The sequence below is a fragment of the Rhamphochromis sp. 'chilingali' genome, assembly GCF_963969265.1.
Source record: "Rhamphochromis sp. 'chilingali' genome assembly, chromosome: 11".
Lineage (NCBI taxonomy): Eukaryota > Metazoa > Chordata > Actinopteri > Cichliformes > Cichlidae > Rhamphochromis > Rhamphochromis sp. 'chilingali'.
The window spans coordinates 28503723-28517942 of NC_137938.1; the positions used below are offsets into that span (position 1 = coordinate 28503723).

Consider the following 14220-nt stretch of genomic DNA (forward strand, 5'->3'; position numbering starts at 1 on the left):
AAAGTCTCAGCAGGCACTCCTTCTTGCTAAATAGACCAAAAAATGCCAATAACTCTCTGGCCGACAACAGCTTCTGTCCAAATTTTCAATCTCACAACTCTACGCCTACATTAGACTTTCTCCAATGATAACGAAATAAATATTCACCTCATATTCTATTTGACAAAAATGCATTCCTCACAAAGAATTGGATTCAAGCTATTATCCCACAGGTAATGGTAGAGTAGCAGAATAGATGTGAGATTATTCTGACAGTGAGTGCCAAGCGAAATGAGTCATAACTCTACTATACTGCAGGCTGCAGAAAGCATATTATCTGAGACTGCAAGAAGGGTCAGTGGCTTTTCATGTATAGTCAGTCTCTACCGGATTAGTCATTTGGTAGAGCTTACTTGACAAAACATATAGACTGTTATGTGACAGGATCACAATTTCCGTTAGATATGATAACAAGAGCAGTGAACAGTGATGTGCTATATTAATGCAAGCTTTGATTTCTCTGCCTTCTTTGTTAAATATTTCCTAAAAATGATTTTGCACTACCTAAAATGCTGCAACTATGTGGAGGACACCAAATAACAAATGTAGGGTGAATGTTGGAAGCCTTTCATTGTCCTGCTTTACAGTGCATATGCATTAACGGGGAGGACTCGTGAGGCTGCAAATGAAAACTACCAGTGAAAAACAAAAACCCATTCCACCAAGACTGAGTGAAAGCTGAGAAAAAGCAAAAAAAAAAAAAAATTTAACTGTGATGAGAAGTTTACAAACACACATTATGGGCATGAATGTCATGATAATTTGGTGTTTTAATGATTGACCAGGTCAAAGAAATCCAGAGTGGAGTGTTTTCACAGCATAGAACTTTAATAACTGAGGGCAGAAGTTTGAATTTGTTTTGGATTTTCTATAATCCACACATGGTCAAAATTATACATAGAGGCTGAAAAATACACATACATTCACTTAAATCTTTTAATAAGTGGTGCTGAAGGTTCTACAGTGTCTTTTTAAATGACAATACAAAGGCCGATTAACGTCACGTTATTGATCTTGATTGACTTCAGCTGGCAGTTTCTCTTTTCTAACATTGAAAATGATTTATTAGACGGCACTTATTCAATTGACCGATCAGATCCATGGGGAAATCTGAGGATTTCAGTGAAGATCTAAGCAGAATTGCAGATTTAAACAAGTTGTGAAGGAGCCATTTGTAAACAACTGCAACAGATTCTAAGATTATCAGTAAAAACAACTGTACATAAGTACAACTCATTTGGATGAATCATCACTTTGCTTGGAAGAAGACTCAAACGGTCACCTTCAGGTGACAGGAAACTGATTGGGATGTTCAAGACAACCCAGGAACCACCGAGTCTCAAGCCACAGGAGCTGGCACTGCTGGAGGTCTACATCACCATGGAGAGGATGTTGACTAAGACAGAAAACCCTGCTCTAAAATCAACACCTTGAAGATCAACTGAAATGTGTAGCTGCCCTTAGGCTAACTTTACACTTCACTAACGGCCTTCTCAAAGCCCTGGCCTCAACCCTATTAAAAATTTGTGAACTCCACTTAAAAACCAAGAAGCCAACCAATTTAAACTCCACCAATTCTGCCAAAAAGAGTGGTCAAATATCCAGGTTGAATTATGTCAGATGTTAAAAGAAATCATTAAAATCTCCAAATTATTATGACATTCATGCCTATGATTAGCATATGCATATCACAACTGTATACCAAAGAAACCCCTGAACATACTCAGCACTCACTGCCATTTAAACATTATAATATAGTGTGAGTGCTCTGAGTTAGATGCTCAATAACAGAATTACAAAATATTTACAAAATATTTAGTATTTTATGTTTTTGTCTGGCAGGCATGCTTACGAATGGCTGATTTGACCATGATGGGTTGAGACTCATCTGAATAGCTGCTGTTTCCTGCTCGGCTCACACACTTTACTCTAAACACGTAGTCCTTCCGAGTCTTGAGGCCATGGACTGTAAACCTGAGGAGAGATTATGTTCAAATCACATATATTGCAGTTGTGCATTTTCTATGATATTCATTTCTATTTCTTTTTGACTTTATGTTTTTAATTCAGTTCATTTCCAGAGTTGATTTGCTGATTTCAGTTAGCTTTTGCAGTTTGAACATACTTAGTTGTAGTCTAATTTCAGTGTAGTTTTAGTCTTTTTAAGTATTCATGTGAGGTGGGCCAGAGGCAGGATTTAGAACAATTACTATAGATGTAAAATGAAAAGAAAGAACTTTTTGAAAGCAGTCTCTTAGGTGTCTAAAGCCTCAATAAATATTCCCATCAAAGGCTCACCAGACAAGCTGTCATAACAAATTTGACCAATGCTAAAAGTAAGACTAAAGAAATCTGAAAGTAATATTGATGTTATTTTCAGTGTTTCTGCTAAATTAAAGAAACATCTGTTTACACTTAAAAAGTTTGTGTTTTATTTTAATTTAATTCAATTTCTTTTTATATCCACTGTGAGTTTTAATATTAGTTTTTGTTAACTATAATAACCTTTATTTATCATGCATATCACTTATAATTATCTGGAAATGGCCTATGAAATGAGATCATTTTGACTGTCACTATAACTTAATTTTATTCATACTAACATTTTACCCACATACCTGTTTTTAGCAAAGGGCTTGTTGTTAACTGTCTTCCAGTTGTGTTTGCCAGCTTCACTGTAGTACAGATAATATCCCAGGATGCCGTTTTTGTCTTTGGGCTCTTGCCACTGCACCAGCACAGAGGTGTCTGTGTCTCTAATTGCCATGACAGAGTGAGGTGGAACTGGCACAGCTGGTGGGAATCAGATAATAAACAAAAAAAATATCAACTAAAACCACGAAACTTAAAATGGTAAAAGGAAAACTGACTACAAGATAGAAAACACCTATTTTTCTGTCAATAATCTCCTCAGGAGTTGGCCCACAGTAGAGCTTGAAGTAACTTTGTTGTTTTCTATACTGAAATAATCTAGAGTAGCATTATAATTCAAGGACTCTATCATTGCTTCCCTGTCTTGTTTGTCTTGTGTATACACACATGCACTCACACACACCTACACTTGATCTACAGGTCCTAGAAATGCCTGTGTGGGCTCTCTCTGGGTGATTCTAACACTGGCCAAAGGCGTGATCATGAATGGTTGTCTCTCCTTATCTCTCTGATAACCAACCTGTCGAGAGCGTACCCTGCCTCTTGCCCCACGTCAGCTGGGATAAACTACCACACAACCCTGAACTGGATAAGAGGTAGGAGATAGAAGGACTTATTATAATTTAACTTCTGGTTTCATAATATAACACTGGCACCCCTGGTGTTTAGACTGGTTCTAAACCTTGCTTTCACCATGCAGCTTTAAGCCACTGGGTATGAAATCTTCTGGGAAAATGAAAAATCACTGTGCAACCAAAAAAGGAAGATGACTTTTGTTTTTCCCAGTAGCTACTGGCAGTTTTCTGCACATAAAACACTGGATTCTATAGGGTGCATAGTAATAACTGTAAAAAATCTACCCTTAAAAGGAAAGAAAACACACTACTGGTATATAAGGCAGAGAAACTTACAATATCATTACTTTTTACTGCTACAGTTACATATCACATATTCTTGGATTTAACAAGTGATATCTGCCCAGCCAACCCTGGTCGGTGTTTCTGGGGCAGGTCTGCCAAAAAGTAAATGAATAGACTCATCATATATTCATATATAGGTACAATATAAAATTATACCTATTGTTGTGCATCAAGATATTCACATTCTGATTTTCAGACATGTAGAGGACCCCTTTTCTCTTTTTCTCTTTTATTTATGGGTTGTTCCAAAACATCTGCCACTTTGCAATGAAATGTTTTTTTTTATACAATAATCCATTTCATATGTGGGAAACCTTAGAGGTTATCAAAAACACTGCTTTACTTTGTTCCACCTCCACTGGGGGTACCTCCAAATTTTGGGAACATTCCACTGAACTAAATATTTTAAGAGGAAGAAAATGCACTCAACACATTTGTTAGAGCACAAGGGTACATACAAAGTTGTTCAGAACCACTTACTGAAAACTTTACTTTTTTTTTGCAAGAAACTTTCACGAATTCTATGAACCAAGCACTGAAGGAATGAAAATAAAAACCTTAGCACTAATTTCAGGTTTTTTTTCTGTTAAAATAAAAAAGTAGTGCATGGCCATGTTTCAGTATTGTTGTTTGGCTTGCTTCTGCTGTGTTGTTGAATTGATACATTCAATCACATTGAGAAAAGTAAAAATAAGGCAGGTAGGTATTGCTTATATGCTAAAAATAGGTCATTTTAGGTCATTGGTAGGCATGTATGTTACCCCCCCCCCCCCCCCCCCCCACATAGATGTGTTCTAGGCAACTTAATGACGTTATATTATATATAATGCAAAATGTTTTGTAGTTTTGTAGATATAAATTAAATGTTATTCTGGTCAGATAAAAAAGGATCCAATGCTTTTATAATGAGTCTAAGTGCTAGAAACAGAACGCCTCATTTTATCCTGATGCTAAGTGGTTGCTAGGCAACTTGACCACGCAACAACATCAGATACCGATAAGAAGCAGCAGGGGCCCGAGAAGTATCTGTGCGCCAACATGCGAAGTCAGTGGCCAAAGACACTAACAACACAGACAAGGATTTGTGTGTTATGGTAATGTTATTAGACCCATAAGATACGTCTCATACTGTCATTTATTTAAAATGATAATTATATGGTTGATAAATTATTCCTATCGAGCCCTCAATATTGTACTGTGATCTGTTCTCAATAAGAAATCCAGATAATCTATTAAACCACTGAAAACCGAGATAAATATAGCCACATCATTTCTCTTGTAAAATTACTGTATGAGTGAACATGTAGAGTAGGAGAAATACAGTTCAGTGTGGAAATGCTGAACAATGACGGCACTCTTTAAAATCTAAGTGACCTTTACAAGAGGCAGAATAATAAATGGCTACCGGTACATAACATATTTAATCTCACCTTGTGCCTTTCCGAGGGAGATCGGTGTGCTCGGCTCAGAGGGATCACTGACACCATACTTGTTGACTGAACGCACTCTGAAGTAGTACTGCTTGCCCTTCACCAGGTCAAATACTGGGAACCTGGGAGAGTTTACCACCATGTCCAGACTCACCATCTCCCAGCTGTTTTTTCCTGTCAGGGACTGAAACAGGTGGGGAATTAGATTAATTTCCAAAGTGCTGTCTATCTCAAGGACATCTTCATAATTCAGGATCCTTAAAATATGCAGGTGGATTCAATCTGCACAGTTTGGAGTGACAGACAGTGATACTTTGATTTAGAAAGGCAGAAATATGAAAAAAGGAACAATATGCCAGGAAAAAGTTAAAAAGAAGACAGATGGGTAGGTATGCAAATTGTAGACCGCCAGTTTGTCATCTTGAATTTTTTTCCTTTTCATCTTTGTCAATTAGCCATCATCATGCAGTGTCTACATTATAGGCTACATTAACGTAGCTGTTGTCCTGCTCTGTATTGCCATCATTTCTTTCCCCAAGTCTCCGGTGAGAAACGGGTATGTTCCCAGAGATCAGTGATTATAAAGTGCTTGCTCAAGGGCGAATATGATATTTGAATGTTCTCTTCATTATATAAGAGGAAGTGAAGCTGTAGACTTTTAGTAATTTCAGATGCCTGTGACAGATTTGACAGTTTTATTACCTCAGTAACTTATAAAGCTTCAATAAAGATCTATTTCCTGTAGCAGTTTTTTTGATTATTGGAGCTAGAAGCTGTTCAGTGCCTGGGCTGATATTAGAGAGCCTTTAGGCCTCCTACTATTGTAAAGGCCAGGGGCTGTCCACACACTCCAATATGTTGGAGAAAACTTTTTTGACATCCCCGATAATGCCTCTGAAAAATTTTTTTTTTTTAAAGGTTGCTGGATTAGATGCATGACTAATTTTAAACCAAACAAAGCCTTTTAGATAACACATCCAGCCAACAACCAATCACTAGAAAAAATCTCTGCATGCAAGCAAAAAAAAAAAAACACAACTCCTGATGCCAGAATATGTGGCATGTAAGAGCAACATCAAGGTCTGCTTGTTTTTAATAAGATGGTAAAGTTTCAGCTAAACTGACAACACCACAGTATATGTGGGTGTGTATTTCTTCTCCTTCTGTCTGTTTAATTAGTGCTGTTGTCAGCAGCCTGCTGTTAATTTGACTCACGTTCCAGCTCCGGACTTCCCAAACAAAACAAGGGGGAAGTACTGATGCAAGAACACTGATTCTTGTGTTCACTGGATGTGAAGGTATTACTAATTGCAACTGTGGTTAGCTGGATACGTGTAAATATTCATATATGAGAGAGCATTATATACACTTATACACAGCAAATTCAAAAGTGTTAAATGTTTTGGTGTTAATAGTCTTCTTGCAAAAGTAGAGTTAATTTTACTCTAAGCAGAGTCACATTCTTTTAATGTAACTCTGAGGTGTAAAATGATAGTAGTTAAAAATGAGTGTTTCTATGTCAAATCTGGAGGTGTTACAATGGAAACATTAACTCTTGACCTCTTAACTCTGAACTCCTAGAGGGGCTATGACACCAACAGAGTAAATTCACAGACTCCGCCCCCAGCACGGCTCCAATCGAAGCTGAAGTGAAGCCGTTTCAGAACATTTTGCTCTACATATTTGAGTTGTTTGCTATGCTTGGTAAGTCATTCTTTCAAAGATTGTTTCAATTATTATTATGAGCTTTTACTTCTGTGGCTCTTTGGAGTTGAGACAAAGCTGTGTAAAAGGCATTAGCCATGTTGCTCGCTGATAGCATAATATTCTGTTTTAGCTAGCTGAAAGGTATTGTTTGCAGGCAAATACCACAGCCTTGAAAAAAGCTTGCATGTGAATTTTCAGTCAAACTTTTGGTCAAATACACCTAAAACAATGTCTAGAATGTGAAATGTTGGTATAATGGTGCTACTTGAAGCCTGAAAACGATCGCCCATGAAAAAAAAACGAGCAAACAGCAGTAGCAGACGTCCTGACTGGATTCTACGTTAGCATAGATCCCTCCAGAGTTTTGTGCACACGGTTTAGGTAAAAATGAAAAAGGTTGAGGTTTTACATTTAGTTCAGTATTACCTGTTGCCTGTGTCCTTGTCTTTTGGGAAAATACTTTACACAAGTAATGGCTCAAAGAGGGTTCCTTTTTTTTTTTTTTTTTTACTGTGCTGCAATAGCCAGGTTTCATTTGACGTAGACGTGACGTCGACGTAAAGCGCGAAATTTGACTGGCGGTCGGAAGTGAAAAAGATAAGCGCAAAATCACAGACAGACAGTACGCAAAATGCCTATGTCCTGTTGTGTTTACGGATGCTCCAGTAGGTCGACCCGAGAAACTGATAAACGGTATTTTAGGGTACCAAAAATAGCCCAACGAAGAGGAGAAAAATGGAAAATTCTAACCGAAAAACGTAGGAAAAAATGGATTTTAAATTTACGTTTACAGTCGGGAGGAGCAGAGTCTGCCAATGCCCGTGTCTGCAGCGACCACTTCGTCAGAGGTAATGTTATGTTTGCAAACGAACTTATTAGCATTAGGTTGTCGTTACATTCTCGTTTACTTAGTGCTTTTAAGTTAGTAGTCTAATATTGACTTGATTGGGACTATAGGCTGCCCAAGTGCTTTGGATGACGAAGAGTCGGAGGACTGGGCTCCGACGGTCAATCTCGGCTACGAACGAAAACCCAGATCGGAATCAGTTCTCAAACGAGAGAAAAGAATGAAGCTTAAGGCAGAACAGCATCGATGTGCAGAGGCGATTTTGGATATGCAACAGACGGCTGAGAGCCCGGATTTGAGCCTACTTAATTAGGCTACTAACCCTGCCATACAATTGCAATGAGCTGCAATCACTTCTCCATCCTCCTTTGCAATTACCCAAGTCTTCAGAGGTGTCTCGTTAGACCTCTGAGAATGGTTTACCTTGAAACAAACAACTGTCACTCTAACGAAGTCCTAAGGATGTGGCATGTTTGTTGACGTTAAAGCCGCTACCGCTAACTGTTAGCGTGTTTAAGATAAAGCAATATAAGAACAAACACTCACCCTTGCAAACACCAAACTGTATCCATCACGGAGACGTTTTGTTCCAAGGTTGTGGACCCACCCGCTGACAAAAACATTGTACGCCTCCAGACTCTTGAAAGCTTTCATTTGCTGCCTAGTGTAGTAAGAAGTAGGGCTGAACGATTATGGAAAATAATCTAATTGCGATTTTTTGCCCCAATATTGCGATTGCGATGCGATATGCGATTATTTTTTAAGGTCTTTGTCTTCTGTATTATTAAACAAAGACAAGCAATACATCATATAGTATGGCCAATACTATATTACATTAATTTTAAACTGTTCTTTCCTGGAAGACAGACCTCTGTTATGATGACATGAGGTGATGCATGAATTGATGACTGACATTTTTATTTAACTTCTTCAATCACAACAGTATATTTGAACATACACAATAGTTTATTTTTAGCTTACAAACATCTGAGCATAAAGTGCTGACAAGGAACCCTGGTGTAAACATTAAAATGAAAGTCAGTACAATGTGCAGATTGCAGAAATATACATAAACAAAATCAGTGGCTTTACCACACTCAGTTTTTCGACATCTGTGAACTACTAGACAGTCATTCAATTAAAAAATAATATTAAATAAATAAAACTAATAAATAAAAAATACACACATCTTACTGATCTCTGCAGTCAGTAACATTACACATAAAGTGCAAACATAATAGCAATTGTATAAACACACACACAAACACGCCTTTAAAGTTTAAAGGCGTGAAATTGGACGGTCTAGCCTTCTGATTAGCTAATCAGAAGGCTAGTTCTGATTAGCGTCACCGCTGTCTCGGTGGAGTTTAATAAACTCGGCCGTCTGCTTCTTGCTATCTAAAATATAACCAGACACTGGTGTAAATTCTCGACTGTCTCATACTTCTGTTTAATAAGTTTTCTGTTTGACGTTTAGTCAGCTGTGTGAAAACCAAGGAGGAACCCACCCGGGGGATTAATAAAGTTTTATTTTATCTAATCTAATAACTTTAATCTCAGCCAAACCGATTTACTCACGAACAAAACACTGAAAAAAGCCCAACAATAACATTTTTAGGTTGTCTAAGTGACTTATATATTACGTTTAACCCGAGCAGCGAAACTCCGCGGTGATCTGAAAATGATGTGCCGGGAGTTGTGCCGTTCTCGGCCGCATCAGTAACCCTCGAGCTCCCGGCTAGCTGTCGAGCTGGTGGGTAGCAGACGCCTCTGAAAACGTCGAAGCACTTTTGCAAATATGGGATATCTTGATAAACCGAGCAGATATTTGATGTTTACACAACTACTTTCTCGCCTGAAAATATTTTAAAAGTTTATTTTGTGACCCAGAAAGATTAGTATGAGTAATTTTAAAACTTAGTAGCGGTCGCCATTGCTGGAAACTGGAGTTTGGCTGGGCCGCGCTATGAATTCTGGGATATGGTAGTAATTTGGACAGCCTTTGGCGCGTCGCTGTGACGTAATCGGTCTACAAATGCGGCCTCAGGAGGATGCAGCCCATGAATTTGGACATGTCCAGAGTATAATCGCAGCCTTTGCGGTTAGAAAATTGCACTTGATCATGTCGCGATATTATCGCAAATGCGATATATCGTTCAGCCCTAGTAAGAAGTCTGGAGGACCAAGTAGTTGGTGATATCCACAGCCTCGATAGTAGGCAAATCCTTTACTTCTGTGGTGTATTCGGACATTTTCAAAGAATACAGATCACGTCCGATATATTTTTTAACTATCTGTTTATATCTCTCCCGAGAAACGGGGTCTAAAGTTGCACAATAGCTGCTCTCCTGACTCTCCACAGTGTCCTCCATGTTTACTTCCGCCCTCCACTCAAAAATCGCGCTGCCTCCGCACGTCATCAGAACCACGTGACCGCAACCCAACTATTGTTTACTGGATTATTTGTGCCATTAATTAGTGTCAACTAATTTTTATTCAATCTCCGCACAGGATATGCTTGTGAAGATGGAATATGGGGGAGAGCAGAAGTGCGTTGAAGTTCCACAAAGGGATGAATGAAGGACATGCATATTGTATTGAAGAAATAAGTGATGAGAATGCTGTTATTTGCATTTACCATGTCAGACCTTTTGATAAACAAAATTCTAATGAAAGTGAGAACATGTATACTGTTACATCTTTCAGAAAATGTTTTGAAATTGTGGTGCACAGTTCAGAATAAATGTTTTTCAAAAACCATTGCGTCTTTTTAGTAAATGTTTATTTCCAAAAGAAATTTCTAGAAGTTCAGAACAGTAAAATTCCCGCTTTTTAGAATGAATTAGAAGATAACTCTTACGTAGTTAAACTAAAATACTCTTTGAGAGTTAATATATAAACTCTTAACACCAAGTGTTAAATTATCAACTCCAGACAGATTTGGTGTTTAACACTAAATCAGAGTTAACGTACCAACTCTCCAAAAAGAGTTAAATTAACACTCTCTGGTGTGGACCCATATAGACACTTTAATAGTGTTGAAATCAAATCCGACAGTGTTAATTTGGACATGCTGGATTTGCTGTGTAAGAAACTTGGATTGGAGCCCATTCGCCTTCAGAAGTGTCTCAGGTCTTTGTGACTCGAATTCAACAAGGTACTGGAAAGATTCCTCAGAGATTTTGTCACGTTCCTGGGTCTACTGAACTAGCGTTTTAAGTTTTAGTTTATTTTGATGTTTATGTTTAAGTTCTTTAGGTTAACTAAGTACACTTGTTTATTAGATTCTCTTTGTGTTTTTCTACCCCTGTATTTAAGTTTCTCTCACCCTTTATGTGTTTCATGCTGTGTGTCTTATGTGTCAAGTTTGCATTGCTATGTCTGCGTCTCATGTTTCCTGTTTTATTTTGAAGGTCCGTGTCCTATGTCAGTGTGCTTCCTTTGTCTCGTTATGTCAGATTAGTGTCAGCTGTTTCCCCGTGTGTTTCCACATCCCCTAATCGCCCTTGTGTGTATTTAGTCTGTGTGTTTCTGTTCATTCATTGTCAGGTCATGTGTTGTCTTTTGTGCCATGTTTCCATATTCCTGGGGCCCATTCTTCGTACCTCGCTAAGTAAGTTAGCTGGATTTGATTGTTGACGATTTCGCGTGATCTTGGATCGTTCGGTTCCCCGAAGCTCATCCGGGACTTGCTGTCATAGCAACAGAGCCGTAAGCGTAAACCTGCTCGGGAGCAGGTTTACTTTATGTAAACAGGATTAGATCGCGGCCACGCAGGTATGTCCGCGTCATTCATACGAAGGCAACAGCGATATTCCACCACTGTTTCACCATAAATAAATAACATCAGTGTAACTAAAGATAATGCAGCACTTGATCCTTTTATTGATGTCACACAGATACATACAGGTCATTTCCTAAAAAAGGGAAATGTACTATTAACATTCTATTACATGTATGTGATTATTACAGATGTAATTCATATTTCAGAGTGGTAATTGCAAATTACTTCGTGTAATCAAGATGGGAGACCACGGCTATAAAAGCGAAGGTGGATTTGGGAAGTCTGTCGCAGCCATGTCCTGTCCGTTTATGCGAGCAGCCCATTGCGGAAGGTGCAAGATTGATGAGGAGAGTCCCCAGAATTCAGCGTATATTGCGGGATAGACAGGATCCTTTAGCTCAGCGCGACAGTGTGCTCATTGAGAGATATCGATATTCCCGTGAGGGTATTATTTACTTAACCAACTTGTTGACGAGGGGGTGCAGGACCACCACCTGTCTTTTTGTGCTCTGCCCTTTTCTTGGTTGCTGTTATGAACAAACAAACAGATTATTTCAGGGTCTCTTTCCAAGAGACTAAAAGCAATATAAGTGATAAATATTACCATTCTGTAGAATATTCTTATATTTCACTTTTACTTGTTCCCATGTTCTAGTGGGTCCTGTTGTGGCTCTAATGTGAAAGGGGATATAATATAACATATTATAATATAATATAATGTAATATAATATTGGGTAATATAGTGTGATATGATAAATCTACCCTACCGCCTACTGGTGTTGGCCAGAGGGGCCGATGGCGCGATATGGCAGCCTGGCTTCTGTCAGTCTGCCCCAGGGCAGCTGTGGCTACAACTGTAGCTGCCTCCACCAGTGTGTGAATGTGAGAGTGACTGAATAGTGGCATTGTCATGCGCTTTGGGTGCCTTGAAAAGCGCTATATCAATCCACTCCATTATTATTGTTATTATTAAATTACTTACGAGTTTGATTTGTCAGCAACTTTCTGCCAGCCCTCTCTCCTTGCTTTTGCAGCCTTTGCAGTGTTCCCTTGCGTTTTAATTAAACTCTGAAACTCCTGAAATCCCTCAATCAAGAGTTCTTGCTCTGCTGCCGAAAAATACCGAGCTGAGCGCGCTCCTTCGACATTTTCGCCGACCAATCAGAGGGTTGCCGATCAATGTTTCTACTATCGATGCGTAGACCCTTTTACGACACCCAGTGATCTCACATTACTTCATCCAGCTGTACTAATCGTCAACAGCAGGTGTGTTCGGCGAACCGGATTAGCGAACTCACGGTTAGCGCGATGATTTGGTCTTGGATGTGTCATTTGATCTTGGATGTAGTAAGCGACGTACGAAGAACGGGCCCCAGGTATCTTTGTATCCAAGTCAGGTTTCATGTTTTGGTTGTTTTATGTTTATCTTTAGTTTCCCCAGTTTAGTTTCACGTCTGCCTTTTGTTTTGTAATGTTTTACCAACTTGAATAAACGGCTCGCTTTCTGTCAACATTAAAGGTTTGTTCCACGTTCCCTGGTGTCTGCATTTTGGGTCCTCTTTGTGAATTCATACAGTGTGTTGCTGCATACTGTAACAGAGTTTGATCCATATTGACGTGATAGCATCACACAGATGCTGCAGTTTATCAGCAACACATCCATGATTCAAAGCACAGCCATTTAACTCACTGTAGTATTAAAGAACCCAGTTTAGATGGCATGAGCATTGTGAAAATGTGTACACTGTGGTCATAGAGTGATAGACATGTGCTGTTAAGAAGCACCACACCATGTGGTCTTCTGCTGATGTAGCCAATGTGCTTCAAGGTCTGACATATTGATTGTTCAGAGAAGCTCTTCTGCATAACTTGGTTATAGGGAATGGTTATTTGAATTTCTGTTGCCTTGCTGTGAGTTTCAGCCAATGTCTTCTGGCCTCTGGCATCAACAGGATATTTCCACACAGAGAATTGACACTTACTAGACATTTTCTTTTTTTTTCTTCAGACCATTCTCTTTAAACAACTGGGCTGGTTTTGTGTGAAAATCCAAGTAGATTTGCACTTTCTATAATACTTACACCAGCCCATCTTGTGACAACAACTATTCCATGTTTAAAGTCACTTAAATTCCCTTTCTTCCCAATTCTGTGATTGCGAGCATCTAAATGCATTTAGATGCTGCAATGTGATAAACGTAGATATATGAACTTGAAAAGATTTACTTAGCAGAGTAGCCAGGTGAGTTTATATCTAATTGTAATTTAAATGTAGATATTTTTTAATGTCTTTTACCATAGTAGGTGCGTGTTTGTTCAGAAATCTTAAAGGTGTAGATGTTTTCTGGATCATCGCTTCCTTAAGATGGAACTATTAATCCAGCATCTACAGAGCAACATGAAACTTTTGTTGGAAACCTGAAGGTATAAAAATCACTGCTCTATCAGGTCTGGATTGCTCTCTGTCGTCTGCTGAGGTTTTAAGTTGCTGAATACTGTGGTTGCCAGCTAGATGCAATCATTGTATTCTGTTTGGTACAGAGTAGGTAAAGTACATCAAGTCTATTGTTGCTAAAAACAGCTGTATGCATGCTGCAGGCAACAATGATGTGTGATGCTATGTGACTCGAGACTGAACCAAAACACTAAAGCTGCAGTAAAATGGAAGCAATTAGCTGAAACATGATATACTGCTTCGTAAAGTGCAGAAGCTGCAGACTCTGGTGAAAATTCTGCTGGGTTTTCAACTTACACAGGCCCATTACATTTTCTTAATCTATAATTATGGAGTTAAGGAGCTTCGGCTCAAATGAATGTTTAACATTTTACTGCTGTCCATTTC

The 14220-nt window shown here is 38.7% G+C and overlaps 1 protein-coding gene across 1 annotated transcript in view; it reads right to left on the minus strand.

The window, feature by feature from the left end:
• myom3 (myomesin 3) overlaps nt 1-14220 on the minus strand; it is a 77666-nt gene that overhangs the window by 22161 nt on the left and 41285 nt on the right. The window contains exons 15-17 of the mRNA XM_080895514.1: nt 5042-5225; nt 2658-2832; nt 1892-2013 (exon numbers count right to left, since the gene is read on the minus strand). Of these exons, the coding sequence (XP_080751640.1) occupies nt 1892-2013; nt 2658-2832; nt 5042-5225 (481 nt within the window). The remainder of the gene's footprint in view (nt 1-1891; nt 2014-2657; nt 2833-5041; nt 5226-14220) is intronic.